The 15,753-nt window shown below is 52.1% G+C and overlaps 7 protein-coding genes across 7 annotated transcripts; 4 read left to right on the forward strand and 3 right to left on the reverse strand.

Moving 5' to 3' along the window:
- Nucleotides 1-1,413: 1,413 nt before the first annotated feature.
- BO79DRAFT_275871 (catalase) lies at nt 1,414-3,266 on the forward strand (the record flags this gene model as incomplete). Its single annotated transcript, XM_025687706.1, has 7 exons — nt 1,414-1,444; nt 1,506-1,635; nt 1,710-1,944; nt 1,998-2,090; nt 2,156-2,575; nt 2,643-2,727; nt 2,788-3,266. The coding sequence occupies 7 exons, from the start codon at nt 1,414-1,416 to the stop codon at nt 3,264-3,266; spliced, it is 1,473 nt and encodes a 490-aa protein (XP_025535016.1).
- Nucleotides 3,267-3,469: 203 nt separating this feature from the next.
- Nucleotides 3,470-5,045, forward strand: BO79DRAFT_203167 (uncharacterized protein; the record flags this gene model as incomplete). Its single annotated transcript, XM_025681696.1, has 6 exons — nt 3,470-3,619; nt 3,677-3,977; nt 4,038-4,481; nt 4,534-4,640; nt 4,694-4,790; nt 4,847-5,045. The coding sequence occupies 6 exons, from the start codon at nt 3,470-3,472 to the stop codon at nt 5,014-5,016; spliced, it is 1,269 nt and encodes a 422-aa protein (XP_025535017.1). The 3' UTR covers nt 5,017-5,045.
- Nucleotides 5,046-6,029: 984 nt separating this feature from the next.
- On the forward strand, nt 6,030-6,494 carry BO79DRAFT_108157 (uncharacterized protein; the record flags this gene model as incomplete). The annotated part of the gene is made up of 1 exon (XM_025677905.1): nt 6,030-6,494. A coding segment is annotated over one exon (465 nt), but the record flags the coding sequence as incomplete, so codon positions are not given.
- A 334-nt stretch (nt 6,495-6,828) lies between these two features.
- Nucleotides 6,829-8,502, reverse strand: BO79DRAFT_232567 (uncharacterized protein; the record flags this gene model as incomplete). The annotated part of the gene is made up of 2 exons (XM_025684240.1): nt 6,829-7,757; nt 7,842-8,502. The coding sequence occupies 2 exons, from the start codon at nt 8,500-8,502 to the stop codon at nt 6,829-6,831; spliced, it is 1,590 nt and encodes a 529-aa protein (XP_025535019.1).
- Nucleotides 8,503-9,056: 554 nt separating this feature from the next.
- BO79DRAFT_158842 (uncharacterized protein) lies at nt 9,057-9,735 on the forward strand (the record flags this gene model as incomplete). The annotated part of the gene is made up of 3 exons (XM_025678922.1): nt 9,057-9,333; nt 9,398-9,502; nt 9,575-9,735. The coding sequence occupies 3 exons, from the start codon at nt 9,057-9,059 to the stop codon at nt 9,733-9,735; spliced, it is 543 nt and encodes a 180-aa protein (XP_025535020.1).
- A 235-nt stretch (nt 9,736-9,970) lies between these two features.
- Nucleotides 9,971-10,927, reverse strand: och4 (putative alpha-1,6-mannosyltransferase subunit (Hoc1); the record flags this gene model as incomplete). The annotated part of the gene is made up of 1 exon (XM_025687707.1): nt 9,971-10,927. The coding sequence occupies exon 1, from the start codon at nt 10,892-10,894 to the stop codon at nt 9,971-9,973; it is 924 nt and encodes a 307-aa protein (XP_025535021.1). The 5' UTR covers nt 10,895-10,927.
- A 1,120-nt stretch (nt 10,928-12,047) lies between these two features.
- BO79DRAFT_203169 (putative amino acid transporter) lies at nt 12,048-14,193 on the reverse strand (the record flags this gene model as incomplete). Its single annotated transcript, XM_025681697.1, has 9 exons — nt 12,048-12,382; nt 12,443-12,558; nt 12,624-12,651; nt 12,719-12,916; nt 12,975-13,189; nt 13,252-13,395; nt 13,462-13,793; nt 13,858-13,930; nt 14,010-14,193. The coding sequence occupies 9 exons, from the start codon at nt 14,191-14,193 to the stop codon at nt 12,293-12,295; spliced, it is 1,380 nt and encodes a 459-aa protein (XP_025535022.1). The 3' UTR covers nt 12,048-12,292.
- Nucleotides 14,194-15,753: the final 1,560 nt, after the last annotated feature.

A 15,753-nucleotide genomic window follows, 5' to 3' on the forward strand; every position in this document is an offset into this window, starting at 1 on the left:
TTTCACAGTGACTCCATAGGCACGCCGACTTGCATGGCGTGGCAAATATAAATAGAGAAGATGAGTTAATCTGCTACCATAGTCTAACCTTGGCATGCTCCACATTTTAGACTAGTTACATGACTTCATGGGTTACAGAAGATCGGCATTCCCCAAATGTGTCAGGCACGGGTCACTTTCGACCTGTCGTGAATCCCGGGGTAACACTTTTCTCCATGTACACGACACCTTCGCATCGTCTTTTGGCATGCATCGTCATACTGGCCATAACCACAATTTCCCATTGATCTTACCAGGGTGCTCTAGCCGGCATCATGCTGCTAAGCTTGCCAGAAAGGGCAGGCTAGGCGGTTTATGAGAAGGCCTCGGCCTTATCTAGGGCTCACACACCGCTGACCCTTCCATGACTTTGTGACCATGTCCAACGTGTTAAAGTTGATATAGAGAAGATCGTTGCCGGTCACACTCTCTGCTATGCTGACATCGCCCGATGCCCGATATTATAACGCATCGATCTGAGTTATGCCTTTTTCCCTAAATCTTATAATTTGCTCGAAGAGGAACAGATACTGATGAACAATGAGCTGTCTCCGCAATATGTGAAGCGAATGTGGCCGGTAATTGTAACCAATAGCAGTACTTCTGCTATAATTATAAGCCTATCGTTCAACTCGTGAGGTAGTGAACATATATCTTGGACTCTGCTTTTTAAACTTCAGGGGCTGTCCGCATGCAAACTACTGAGTTCGGTGGATACTGCTAGTGATCTTTGCCTATCATATAAGAGATATGACACGAATATCTCAAATCACATTAAGCTGTCTGGCTTGTCCACTGTATCTCGAATACCTTATCTTCCCGTTTCCCTATCTTCCGCTGATTATTTCTCGGCAGTTCCTCGGATGGGAGCCGGGCACGTGCTTGATGACCGTCATGTGACTACAGAAGAGGCTCCGGCTCACCGACCAATCGGAAGGGCGGGAAAGCAAACTTACGCAAAAGAAACCCCTCACGGGCCGACGAACCCCTCACCCCTCATGAGGGGACAAGCCCTAAACTGGTTAAACTTGGCCCGAGTTATCTAATTTATACTGTTAGCAGTTAGATCTGGCCCAGCGGATGTCGAGCTGTCACCAACCGTCGGGTCCTAGATACGGCCTCATCCACTTTTGGCGCTAAAGGGCGGCCGGGAGGGAAAATTTTTATCTTGGGGGCTTTTCGGCGTCAGGATGTTTCTTTTTATTTCTGTCTTCAGTGACTCTTTTCTTCCTCTTCTCGTGTGCACCGTAAACCCCATCCCTCAGAGCCGGCTCTGTGGACATCTTCTTTGACCCCCTTTGGATCCTCCTCGCGGATAGCTTTACTAGCGCATCCTCCCTTATTCCCGGAAACTTTAATCTCACGTCCATCATCATGTCCAAGCCCGTCTACACCCTTGCCGAGGGTAGGTGACACGTATCCTTTCTCTGATCTGTCCAATGTCTCCTCTAACAATGTGCCTCCAGGTCAACCCCTGCCCAACCCCTCCGTCAGCACCACCCTGCCGACCTTTGGCGGCGGTGCCATCACCACCTTGGGTGATACCTTGCTGATCGAGACGTTGACCCATTTCAACCGGGAGCGGATTCCGGAGAGGTACGGCCGCCCTTCCGGCTGACCCACCGCTCATCGGCACTTTCGTCCACTAACCTCGTCAATTCATTCAACAGAGTTGTTCACGCCAAGGGTAATGGTGCCTGGGGTGAATTCCGCGTCACCAAGGACATGTCCCACCTCACCCACGCCAAGTTCCTCAACGGAGTTGGCAAGACCACCAAGGTGCTTTTCCGCGCCAGTACCACCGGTGGTGAGAAGGGTAGCGCAGATACCGTGCGTGATGTACACGGCTTCTCCGTCAAATTCTTCACCGAGGAGGGCAACCACGACATTGTCGGCAACCATGTGGTAAGTTGACTCGTTTCTCGTGGACCTATGAGACATCGTCTCACCTGTAGTAGCCCGTCTTCTTCGTTCGTGACCCCGTTCGCTTCCCCTCCCTGAACCGGAGTCATAAGAGGCACCCTACCACCGGTCTTCCCGACATGAACATGGTAAGTTCAACCTCTTCAGACCAGCATCCTGATTGTCGACCTTGCTGAATTAACTGGGTATCTAGTACTGGGATTTCCACAGCAACCAGCCTGAGAGTGTCCACACCCTGATGCACGTCTTCGGCTCCCGCGGTCTGCCCCAGTCCGCACGCCGCATGACCGGCTTCGGTATTCACACCTTCAAGCTGGTGGGTCACGACGGCAAATTCCGCTACTGCAAGTTCCACTTCAGACCTGTGCTGGGCTCCCACAACTTCACCCCGGAGGAGGCCACTCGCATGGCTGGTGTCAACCCCGACTTCCACAACGAGGACCTCTTCCAAGCCATCCTGCGCGGTGACTACCCCAAGTGGAAGTTCTACATCCAGGTGATGGAGCCCGAGCAGGCTGAGACCTACGGCCGCGCCGTCTTTGATATCACCAAGGTGTGGCCGCACAAGGACTTCCCTCTGATCGAGGTCGGCGAGATGACTCTGAACCGCAACGTAAGTAGTGTTCTGAGCACAGTCCTACTTTTCTATTAGTGCCGCCGTGCTAATGATGGCCGATCAGCCCGAGAACTTCTTCGCCGAGATCGAGCAGGCCGCTTTCTCGCCCTCCAACCTGGTGCCGGGTATCGCCGTGACCCCTGATCCTAGTAAGCTTTCTCCTTTCAAATTGTGTGATGTAGATGATTAGTGGAACTAATCCTCTGTAGTGCTCCAAGCGCGTATGTTCGCCTACCCCGATGCCCAGCGCTACCGTCTGGGAGTCAACTACACGCAGCTGCCGCCCAACCGGGCCATCTGCCCCGTGTATGCGCCCTACGAGCGTGACGGTCTGGCCACCATGGGCCGCAACTACGGTGGCGACCCGAACTACATCAAGAGCACCCTGACCCCTGGCGTGTTCAGCCAGTCGGTGCAGGAGGTGCGCCACCACGAGTGGCTGCGCTCCGGCGCGGTGCTGGGTCTCAACGAGATCCCCGTGGACGAGGAGGACTTTGTGCAGCCCCGTGCCTTGTGGAACAACGTGTTCGATGAGGCGGAACGCAGCCTCTGGGTAAACAACGTGGCGGAAGCCTTGGAGGGAGTGGTGCCGGAGATCCAGAAGGCCACGATTGCCATGTTCAGCCGGGTGGAGCCACAGATCGGCCAGAGATTGGAGGCTAAGCTGAAGAGCTCTTCCCGGTTGTGAATGGACAGCGGGAGCTTATAGACCATAGATACATAACGATAGACGATAGACAATATAGAGAGTGGTTCAAACAAGAGATGGTCCCTGAAATGTCAACTTGGTGGGGGGGGGTATCATGGTCCCGTGACCTCACCCCGCATAACCCCGCCAGTTACCCTTTGCGATCTGACCTGGATCAACAGCTTACTACAGATCACTCAGCCATGGCGGTGCAAAGTCTACTAGATTCTAACCGATATAATGCCAGCCTAATGGACTATTCTTCTCAATTCCCGGAACCGTCGATATGGTCCGATCGGGCCGTGCAGGAAGCATGCCTGATGCGCTACTTTGTTGAAGAGCTGGCCCCATGGGTAAGGTCTACTATCGCAATCCTCAGCAAAAGCAGCCCCTGAGTTTGTTGGATGCAGTTCGATTCCTGCGATGCTGGTAAACATTTTGCCCTTGTAATGCCCGATCGCGCGGTTCAGTGTCCAGCCTTGCTCTACGCTGTCTACTCGGCAGCTGCACGACACCTCGGCCGCTGGCAATCCACAGGGACCCGCCCGGTCGCCTTTGCGGGGAGACATCTCCCCAATCTTGGGGATGGAATGGCCCTCAATTACCAGTCTCTCTGCATTTCCCATCTGATGTCAGCAGATGACACGGAAATTCATAACGTGGACCTCCTGGCCGCGTCCGTCATCCTGCGTTTCTACGAGGAATTCGACGGTTAGTCGGCTCGTTCACCTGCCTTTCTATGTCTAAATTGCTAACAAGCATGAGCCACAGCGGCCCTGGCTGGAGTTGACGGGAAAACCCATCTGCATGGCACCCAAGTGTTCCTCAACGCTCAGGGCCACGCTGCATTGCGCTGTGGTGGACTCCAACTGGCGGCCTTTTGGGTTGGCATCCGACAAGAGTTTCACAAGGCTTTTCTCGAACAGCGTGTCGCCGAGCTCGATCTGAGCTGCTGTGACGGGTCTGTCTATCGACAGTTGGATTCTACAGACGATCCCACCTGGGCGAACCGAGTAGTGCTGCACTGTGTCGATGTGCTCCGGTATTGCTATGGCGAGGAAGGCCAGATTCGGTCGCAATATGAGGAACTGTGTGCCTACAACCAGCAATGGCAAGCTCTGACTCCGCCTACCTTCGATCCCTTGTATTGTCGACCCCCAAACACTGTCAAGGGGGAGATATTTCCTGTTCTGTGGTACTTGGATGACTGCATCGGTGAGGGGTAGACTTCAAAGGTCAGATGTATCGACACTGACGACGCTTACAGTCACGGGTATTCAACACTGGCACCTTGCCCGTCTTCTCCTGGCCGTATTCGACCCTACAGTGCCCCGCCTTGGGCCTGGTCGTAAGGCAGCCATCGCACGAAGAGAGGTATTGCATGTACAACTTTGCCGGTAGTCGAGTCTGCTCGCTAACTGCGATAGTCCGAGGTCAAGCACCATGTGTTCAGTCTTTGTGGGATAGCCATCTCTAACAAAACCGCTCCAGCACTCGTTTCCGCCTGCATGGGAGTATCCATGTGTATGCTGTCTTTTCTTCATGGCAAAGAGATTCTCTGACTGACTAATAAATACCAGGTGGTGATCGCATGACCGATAGAAGGGAGCAAGAGGCCCTGTTCGATATCTTGCTCAAGACCGAGCAGATCCATGGACTAACTACCACCCATGCACAGAATTCTCTCCGGGCGGCCTGGGAATGGGATACTACAGTGTCGCAAGTGCCATCCTTTAATCCCAACATCTGACAGGGTTCTTCGTGCCGGGAATTGCTCTTGATTCCCGGAAACGCACCGATGGTTGCGTCGTCACAATTGGGTGATTGTAAACTGTAATTCTACTCTGTTGCACCTGTTTAAACCTTAAGAGCCTCTACCCCACCCAGTAACCCTACACTGGTGTGCAGGATAGCTTCAGGTCGACTCCACGATACTGCGCCGATGATCTGCTGTCAATATCGTCTCTGTGGCCTTGCGAGACCTTCTGTCGATGTGATTGCTATTACATTTGCCGAATCGCCCCGCGAAGCCATCGGTTGAACGCCTCATAGCATTTCTCGCAAGCGCTCTGCGGGCATGTGAGACTCGGGTCCGAAGTGCAAGTGTAGTAGGTTTAAGCCTTCCAGTCCACCATCGTAGTCACATTGTCAACAGAACAGCCCCGACCTGCCTCTCCAACCAGCCATTCCCAGCCCTGCAACAGCATTGGCCAGTACATATAGCTCTTTAACTTTAAGTTGGCCTTTATACTTCGCCTACGATAGTCTTGTTACACGATGGCAAACCTCTGCCCAAAGGATCAATGGCAGGTAATCTGCGCATCATCCACGGTCCTCCAGACAATGGTGTGACGATTACGACACACTGTCCATGTTCGCAGTAGGGTGCAGAAGGTTTAACTTGCTATATAAGCATGTGCTTATCGCACGTCCCCCATACCCCTAGGTGTGTGCCCTGCAGACGCCCTTGTACTTGAGCAGCTACACTGCAACCTACATCTACACATGATCAGCATGTCTGATTTCTTGGCCTGGGCCTTGATCGTCCTTACGACCACGGCACTCTTCAAGCAGGTCTACGGTTACCCAGCCCTTCAGCCGAATCTACTGCGACCACCAGTCACCCCTCCCCTGCCTGATCTTACGCCACTGGCAGCTGACGATGTTGAATACACCCTCGCGTATGAGAAATGGCCAGCCACCAGCAGCCTAGGCATCCACTACGGTGAATGCTACTATATCAAAGATGTCAATAGCGGCAAGACACTCGGCTCAGACGGCGGCGTATACAGTTACTACAAGTTTGGAAGCGCACGACGAACCTTCCAAGTTTGGAACACACGGTCATTTCCAAACCCCGCCGATGCAGATTGGAACTATGCAGTGCGCGATGGCGGCAAGTTCTTCCTTTGGGATCCGCAGGGCAGTACCCAGACGAATGGGGGCAGTTGGGTAGCCACCAATCTAGGCGGCTACACCTATCCTGGCTTCGGCGGGTACTGGTACTATTTGCATTTCAAGGGATATCGGGCGCATAAGCGGCCTCATGGGGGAACTGCTGTGACGTTAGGGCTTGCTCAGGTTGAGCCTCCGTCTCCGTTGCCGAATTATCGCGGTCTCAAGGTCTCGGGGGATTATATCTGGAATGAGGACAACGAGGATACTATCGATGTTATCTTCGTGTCGACAGGTTGCCATGATGATGATAATGCTGCCGTCGATGTGTAAACGGAGGCAATGACGGGCCTTGCAGCAAGTGAATTGTGTGGCGTGTAGGGTTGCACTCGAAGGATCAAGACTGGCTCTCCCCAGCTCCCATGATCATGTTGCCCTGAAAAGTTTGCTCCGCCAAAGGAAAGTTCACTGCCAGAAAGCCAGAATTGATTTCCGAAAGATACGTGCCAGATTTCCCATGGCCTGTAACGAGGCCCATCAACAATCCGAAAGTTTGAGGCAATCCAGCCCAGTCTAGATCCAGCCTAGTCAAATATAGATATTATGAGGGTGATACATTTTCCAGATTACTCGTGAACATCGTCATCAACTCGCTCGGTCATCATCTTCACTCGTCGAACTCATCATCCATGTATTGGTCCCCCTGTGCCTGCATCGCCTGGAATATGCTGTTCCCCCCTTCGCGGAGACCCAGCAAGCCATATTCATCAGTCATATCGTAGGGGTCATCATCAGAGTAGTCGTCGAGGTCGGAGTCGCCAGCGATATTTTGCGGACAGTCCGGATAAGGAAGGATGGTGAAATCGACGGACGTATCCTTGAACAGGTCCTTGATAGTAGTATAACACTGCTCCGGCGTCTGGCCAAATGGGATCTGCTGACCCGGGAGTTTGACGGGGTCGGTGATGTCCACGGCGAGCATCTTGACGCTCTTGAGTGCGGGAAGGCGTCCCTGGCGACGCTCCTGGGCCAGATGCTCGGCCAAACCACGGACCGGAATGTTACAGTCTTCGACGGTGAGCTCTTCGAGTGTGGGAGGGAACTGGGGCTGCGGCGGCAGGAAAGCTTGTTGGACGGTCAGTCGCCGGAGCACGGAGAAGTCGCGCAGCGAGCCGATCTTCGCCTGGCGGGCCACATAATCCTGGATGTTCTCTCGCTCCCAGGGTTCGCGGTTCCAGGTCATTGTCAAGCCTTCTAGGCTGTCCTTGTGGGGTAGGAGCGCGGCGCTGAGTTCGGGGGCGGTGGGTTCGCGAACGGGGCGGAGGTTATGAGGCTGGTCCTCGGGGTCCGTGGTAAAGTTGTCGTAAGTGAAGGAGGTCACTGTGCGGCATGCGCGGAGTAATTTGGTGACAGAGGGGGCATCGATATGGCAGAGGTGTAGGCCGATCCGGTTCATGGTCAGAGACTGTGGAGTCCAGCAGGCGGGGAACAGGTCGTCACTGAGGTGGGCTTCTTCAATATCTATCAAGCGTAACTGGAGCCGACTGATCATCTCCTCATAAAAAGCGAGCGGGTAGCCCTTGAGGAGGTCGTCGCCTTCAAACCACAGGTCCTCGAGTTTCGACAATATGGCAGGATGGCGATTTCAAGCTTGTTCGAGTGGCTTCATGGCAAAGTAACCTCCCGCCAATGTCAACATGCGGAGGTTTGGGGCTTTCAGGATAAGCAAGACGACCATAAGACTGTAGTCGAACTCCTCTTCCTTCAAAACACTCATCCAGTCGCGCTCGTCCTCCTTGTCTAAGCGGAGGTCACGTATGGATGAGGTAAAGAGCTTTCGGTCGTTGGCGGTTAGGGGCTGCGGGCTTTGATGAAAGACATGATGATCGTGGTCTGGAAGGACGGGGAGGCTGCGGATATGTTCGCCTAGACTAGGACGGCGGAGGACGGTACGGGTAAGGGAGACGAGGTTTCGCAGATCGCCAGGGAAGCCAGACAAGTCAACATGCTCGAACAGCAGGGGCTGGGCGAGTTCGCGGAACAAGTGGCACACCCGACACAAGTTGTACAAGTCGATGATCTCCTGGATCTGTGCGCTCCCTCCCTTCCCATTGTCCCCCGGAATCTCCTCATCAGTCTCATCAGTCTCATCATCTTCATACTCGGCGACCCAAGGAGGGCGTGGGAACAGTCTATCGGCAGGGGGTTGTTGGGACTGGGTCTTGGTGCTTTCATCGAAAAATCTGGTGGTCTGATCCTGTGGGTTGGAAGGATTGCTATGGGCAACGGAGGAGAAAATCTGCAGAAGCAGCTCCTGGGGGAGGTCTTGAATGCGAACCATGGTGTTCAAGAATAGTTACTAGGAAAGTGAGGTAACGGGACCAGCAGCACCTAAGGCCGCCGAAACAATAGAGATGGAAAGGAAAGACAAAGAAGATGGGAACATTGGCACCAGATCAGAGAGAAAAGCAAGTTTAGTCCCTGTACCTGAGCTGCCAACTAGAAAGACGGTGAAAGTTGACGATCAAGAAACGCGTCGCGTAAATCATAAATTGACTGATCAACTCGTTATCTTTGGGCTTAATTGACTTCGTGACTCGGCAACAACGATACCCCGACAGTTGGGCTCACTAAGACACTCAGTGATATGACTGGAGTATTTCTGATCTAACATAACATGTAAGACAAACAAAATGTCATATAACTAGTAGTACCTGATCATCCAGAACAAAACCCCGGTTCATGACGTCATCACGTGTCCTGCCCCCGCCCTGCTTTGGTCTATCTACACCCTCATCCATCCCCTATAAAGTCTGTCACTGATCATTATCCCTCTCTATACTCCAATACTAGTAGTGACCCTTTGTCTATAGTTACCCCTATCTTAATTTGACCATGCCTGACTTTTACCCCGCTCTCCGCAATCGCCGCAACAACGAGCTCGCCCGTCTGGCGGAGGAGCATCTGCAGCATGACCTGCGCTCTGAAGACCGCGACGCTCTCACCACGGCCACACAAAAGGTCGCCTGGTGGACGACAATTGGCTCAGCCGTTGGTCTCGGACTCGGTCTCTATGCTGCTTTCCGTCTAAGAAGTTCACGCAAGGCCTTCTTCGAGGTCTTTCGCGCCCGCGAAAAGCCTACCCACGTTGTCTTTGCCGGCGGACGTTCTGGTATTCACTTAATTCCAGTGCTCCTTCTACTAGAATGCTGTATACTGACATTGTTGCAAAACAGAGCCTATCCCAGATATCACTCCCCTGCTGAAACCCACCACCCTGGGTGATTTCACCACCTATTTCTTTGCTAGCGCGGGAGGGTTCTTCTTAGGCGGCGAACTTGGTAGGTTTCTGCATCTGAACGATCTCAATATCCTATTTGGAGGGCTTCTACTAAGTAATCACCCCACTGTAGGTTTCTTGGGAGGAGCATGGAGTGGAAGTCGCTGCATCACGGCGGATCCCGATCGAAGGCAGAGAATCGAGACGGCCTTCCGAAAATTCCGGGCGGAGGTACTGCGCAAGGAGGCGGACGAACTTGATCGAGGGCTAGATGTATCCGATCAGATGTTTTGATCGAGTGACATCGTGAGATGGGAGGAATGAAAAAGGATACGCTTTCTTGTCCACGAATTTTGAGGAAGGCGACCCTACGACGGCTTGCCACCACTAATATGACCCGCTATCAGTTGATATGACGAGCGAGACGATTGTATAACTACGAATGTAATCGAAGTACTCTCAAACCAATCAAATCATTAAATCCACCGGGTTTTCATTTTTTTTTTTTTTTCTTTATGACCTGCAGGAGTTAACAACCCCCCGGCCACAGCCAGCGAAGCCATTCTCGAGCACACGTCTTCCAGCTTCCCGAGAAATAATGCTTAACCAGAACATCTGGTGCAGTCTGATCTTCGCCCTGGAGGACAGCAAGGGATCGTCGCGGAAGAATGATCACGTCGCGAGCGCGAACCACCTCGTGAAGATCGCGGAGCTGCTGAATCTGCTCATCATCGCACTGTAGATATCCCAGCACCGCATCTGTCCACGCACTGGGACCGGTCCAGCCCATCACGTCGATATCTGCATCAGTCTCTGCGGTCTGAGTGGAGATATAGTGGGCTGTGCGGTCAACAATGGACTGCAACACGTCACGAAAGATGGGGTGACCAGGAACGGATGCCATGGTCCACTGAACAAACTGCGGAGATCGAGGCAGGCCAGTTGTGGCGGCATCGCCCTCCAGGCCCACAATCACAGCGGGTGGTTTATCAACACCATCATTGACTGCACCCATGACTGGCCACGGCAACTGCTGGAGAAGCTGGACATCGAGGTCATTGTAAATCCCACCCCGCCCGAATAAGATCAAGTAGCGGCAAAGGTCGGATTTAAGGATAGGAGCGGGTAGGGCTTGGAATGTGGCTGAGTATGACCCAGTATCATCGAGTTCCTGCGCAAGTTCGTAGCAGGAAGACTCCCTCCAGTACTCGACTTTCCATCCTGATTGGAGCCACGAGATGCTATGTCTATCCGGATAGAAGCTGGATCCGTGGGATCCTGGTGTCGAGATGAAGAGTTGATGGACTGTCTGTGGAATGGCAACCTTGAGAGGGTTGATCGTGCCAGGGTCTTGTTGTAGAATCGCCTGGGACTGTAATTGTGTGAGGTAAAATGCAGCGAGCAGGCCTAGCAGGACGATTGCCTGGATAATCAACAGGCAGCGACGCCGCATTGGCGGGGGTGGAAATGCTAGCTATAACGTTGGACCAGTAACCACGCCTTTGTCAATCAGCACATCGGCGAGACATGGCCTGACAAGTGGAGGAGAAGCTTCCATGACCGATTCTCTTGCGTTGGACCATGGGGACTATTTAAAGTCTTGAACAGTTCTTCCTCAGTGGGACAGCGACCCACCCGGCATGTTGCGGAAGGGATGCACTTGGTCTGCGCGCATATGAGAGAGAGCGAGAGAGAGAGACGAAGGTGAGGGTTGGCGTGGGGATGAGTTAAATCTGTGCATGTAATCTGCGGAGGGTTGTTCTGTCGCTTATGCTGAAGCTGCAGGTTGATTCTATTTCATCAAAGTACAATGACACCTTGCTGTTTTGAACTCGAACCCATCTTCAAGGTGAGTGTGTATCTCTGTCAGCTTCTACCCTGAATGCTCTCTCACATGCACGATGTTCCGGGTAACCAACACACTAACGAAATAGCTCCCCACTCGGCTTCGGCACCAATTCACTCCTCCAATCCGCCATCACCATTGCCCCTGCCCAGACTTACTAGTGCCCCAAATATGTCCCTGAACCCTCCACTAACAAAACTGCCCGTCAGGCAGACGAATTAGGGTTGTGGCCGGCGCCGACAATGCTTTCAGGACCAGCCAGTCGGAGCAGCACCGAAGGACGCCTGCTGCTACGAGGATCAGGTGGGAGATCAGCCATTGTGGTGTATTAGCGGCTATTCATCGGGTGCGGCTGGACTGGTGGCGTGCTAGGTACCGCTAAGATGAAGCCTAAAACAAGGTCGTTGGAAACAGGAGAATCCGAACAAGTCTGGACAAATTGCGGAACCTGCAAGGTAGTACTTCATAGTAACATCAGCCCTAGTGCCCAACAACCCTTCATCGTGACTAAGTTTATATTTCTAGATGTATCAAAGACTCGCGCGCTGTTTTCTTTAAGCCCAAATGCAAGAACCAAATTTTCGCGACGCGACGCAATGCACCGCAGAGAATCTCTGCATCCATTTCCACCCAGCAGTAGCCACCCACCGGAGTGGACCAACCAGGATAGAGTAGTAGTCATAGTCGTAGTAGTAATAATGGCAGCAGTAGTATATACATTCCGTACACAGGGGGGAGGGAAATAACATGCAATAAACAGACAGGTAGTAGGTACGAGTAGATGCCGGCTAGAGGAGAAAACGAAACCATAGACGCAAAACAAAATCATGACATGAAAAAGCATTCCTCGGAACTCATCGAAAATGACCCATCAAACACCAATTCCAACACCGCAATATTGAATATCCCAGAACAGCCCAGCTCAATCTGGGAGAATAGCAGAGAGGGAGGCGAGGGTGGATCCCGTGAGGAATCCGCCGGGTCCCCGAAGGACTCAACCCGCCCTTAGGTGGAGGCGTTGTTGGCGCACGTCCAGCTCGCAGAGGAAGAGCTGTCGTGAATGGCCTTGCCAGAGACGTAAAGACCCAAGCCGCACTGGTCTTGTTAGTATCCATGTACAATGGTAGGACGGGAATAAATAGGTTGACAACATACAATAGCGCAAGCAATGGCAAAGATGACCAGGTTGACAATGGTCAGGAAGATCTTTCTGGGCGAGGCAGTATACTGTCCACGGTTCATGACCAACCAGAACATGGCAGGGAGTCCGTCTGAGATGAAACGATAAGCCTAGAATTCCACAGACAAGGGGGAAAAGGTGAGAAGGGGGACTTACAACTGAACCAACTACCGAAGAGAGAACTCTGCCATCACAACATCCGTTAGCGACAACACGTTTACCGCACCTTAGGGGCTAAGGGAAAAGCATACGATCAAACTCAACAAATCATTGAACACGGGGATCGACTCGGCAATGATCCAAGCAATCACCCACACGCCCAGTGCAATGGCGACCCACGATCCGACAGCTGAAAGACTGTTGGTGTGCATCTGGGGGGAGCCGCGCCAGACGCGGACGTAGATATACTTGGACGCGACATGACCGAATACAACTCCGGCAATGATCACCTACCACCGAGAGTATATTAGTATGCAAAATAAAACGAGACATGGAGGAGACACTCACGGTAGGAATGGCAAGACCGTATGCAACCTTGCTCATCAGCGGACCGGCAGAAGACAGAGCCGGGGAAGCAACATCCGGACCGGCGTAGCGGTAAATGACCATGGCGGTGACGATGTACATGGTCGTATCGGTGACCTGCAGCATAGCCAGCGACTTGGGGAAGTCGCGAGGATCCTCCATTTCCGAGGCAAATCCGAAGAAGGCCACGTGAGCAACTGCAGAGCAAGGATTAGGAAGGACGCTCCGAGAAAAGAGAACAACATGCACAAGGACATACTGAAGGCGAAGACGATGTTGGTCACTGATAGGAAAGCGGTCGAGAAGCTAGGATGGGTGGTGATGTCAACCTGAACATGATCAGGTGCTTGCACGGCGATGGCCACCATGGTGACGATCGTGGCAATGGTGATACTGGTACAAGCTGTTGAGAAGGTGATCAGTCTCGGTCTGAGAACCAAGCAGCAAAGAGGGGGTGGGCTGGACATACAGGCAAGAGACATCCAATACACCTTGCCCATGGTACGAGGCAGGGCACCGATGAAGCTGACGATCAAACCGACAACACCGAAGACGATGGTGCAGGTGCCGTGACCAGTGATGGTGTTGAACAGCACGGTGAAAGTGAGAATGTGACTTGACATCAAAAAGATGCAGAACAGCAATTGGCCAAAGAATAGGATTTCGCGGCCAATGCGGCCAAAAAGAATTTCTCCCGCATCACCCATGCTGTGGACTTGGGGATAGCGCAGCTTGAACTGGCCGATGACATAGCCAGTGTACCAGGAAATGCCAGACAAACCCAAGATGAGGAAGATGGAGCTGAGTGAGGCATATTAGCGAGGGTACAGAATAGAATGAAAGTTGACAAAGTGGAAGCACTCACGGGACAATTCCGAGAGTCGCCACGGCCGATGGCAGGGACAGAATTCCCAGGGAGATATTCTCCGCGATCATCACTATCACATATCAGTTCAGACGGTGTTCCTTGACTCTTGATGGAGGTTGGGTTTGGGGAGAAGCCCCGAGGAACCTTACATATACCGCAGTGCCACCACTTCATGACACGGTACTTGACCTCACCACACTCCTCATTGCCAAAAGGGTCATTTTCCGGGGGGGATTCATGGGCGGAGATCTTCTTCTCGGCCAGCTCATCAGCCATGATGTCGGAGTCGTGGTGGACGGCGAGAGCCTCAGGATCCCGGGTAGTGGGAGCCATGGCGAGATGAAGAAGGGAGCGGAGCGGAGAGGTGGTTGTAAGTTGTCAAGCGGAAAGAAGATAGAGGCGCTACACTAAGAAGAGGGAAAGAAAAAGGAAGGGAAGAGAGGAGAGAGAAACAAGAGCAAGACAGAGAGAAAGGGAAAGGGAAAAGAAAGAGAGAAAAAAAAAGATAGAAAGTTTGATGGTAGCGGAGGGCCGCAGACAGACACACCGGGGGAGGGCTATACGTATTATGGGCGGGCTGACGGGGAGTGGAGGATGGGCTGGCCTTTGCTTGACTAGTAGACTAAATAGCAAAGTAGCAGTAGAGTGCACCGTAGTATCTAGCACGTAGCACGTAGTTATCTACCGTTGGTTATTATTAAGAAGATGCGGGTTTAGGCTTTTTCTGCATTTCGCTCAGATTGTGGGGGGGGGAAAGGAAAAGGAAAAACGAGGATGAAGTTTCGCCCGTGGCCACAGCGCGGTGGAGCCATCCCCGAGCCCGATAATCAATCTCCTTACGTTAAAGGCAGACTAAGTCTGTCTGTCCGGTGGTTCAGTTGGGAAGGCAGAGCGAATCACACTGGAGAAGTCGGGCTGGATTTCCCCCAGAGTACCACCCGCTGGGTTGATCACTCCAACGGAAACTCGTTACCTGGAGAAATCCATGACGGTGAACTGTTTGACATGAGGTGACGGTCGCAACATCGAAGCGGATAGAGTTTGGGGCACCCCAGGCGTTTCCTGATCAATCATCCATCATCTCCAAATGCTAGTACGTACTTAATAATTATTAGACTGCTAACTAGACTACCAGGCTAACTAATGCTGCGGTTATGCATGTGCCATGGGTAGGTAGGTACTGGTGTAGTAATATCTGATTGCGGTAAGAACTCTGAAAAAAAAAAGTATGCTTTCAACCAAGATGCCCCCGTTGCTGGTGGATTCTACGTAGCCCGGTGTACCTGATGGTAATAGTGTGTATATTTTCAGGCTGGTTATCTCCTGTTGCTCTTTCTAGAACTACGGTGTGCACCAATTATGAATCATTATTCATCGTAATAATGACAACCGAAGAGGTACCATGTATAATAATCATGATAATGAAGAGGAGGAAAAATAACAAGAAAAGCGAGGGTAAAAGAGGCAAATTGACGAAAACGGACAAAAAGGCGAAAACAATTTGAAAAGAGAAAAGAATTTATTAGTAGTGAGGAAAATGAGAGAGGGGCCCATAGATGTTTCTGATTGGCTCCGAGAACCAAGCTAACTGAAAAGGGTTGTTCACTAGTTCAAATCAGGACATGCAGACGCTGGCTGCTGAGTCAGGATCTGGGCGATGAAGGGGCAATGGTTCCAAATAATTATTGTCCATCATGGAATGAATATATGAACAACCGAAGCGAAGGGAGGTTTTCATTGTTTTTGGTTTACATATCCGCTTGGTTAATGATTTGACTCAACAATGGGCCTCGATCTGACAGGAATCTGGACAAGGGCTCTTAACCTTCACCGGACCATTGATTTCAGCTACATTCTTTTCCTTGGTGTACCGAACCCAACGTAACCACTATA

The sequence above is a fragment of the Aspergillus costaricaensis genome, assembly GCF_003184835.1.
Source record: "Aspergillus costaricaensis CBS 115574 unplaced genomic scaffold BO79scaffold_43, whole genome shotgun sequence".
NCBI lineage: Eukaryota > Fungi > Ascomycota > Eurotiomycetes > Eurotiales > Aspergillaceae > Aspergillus > Aspergillus costaricensis.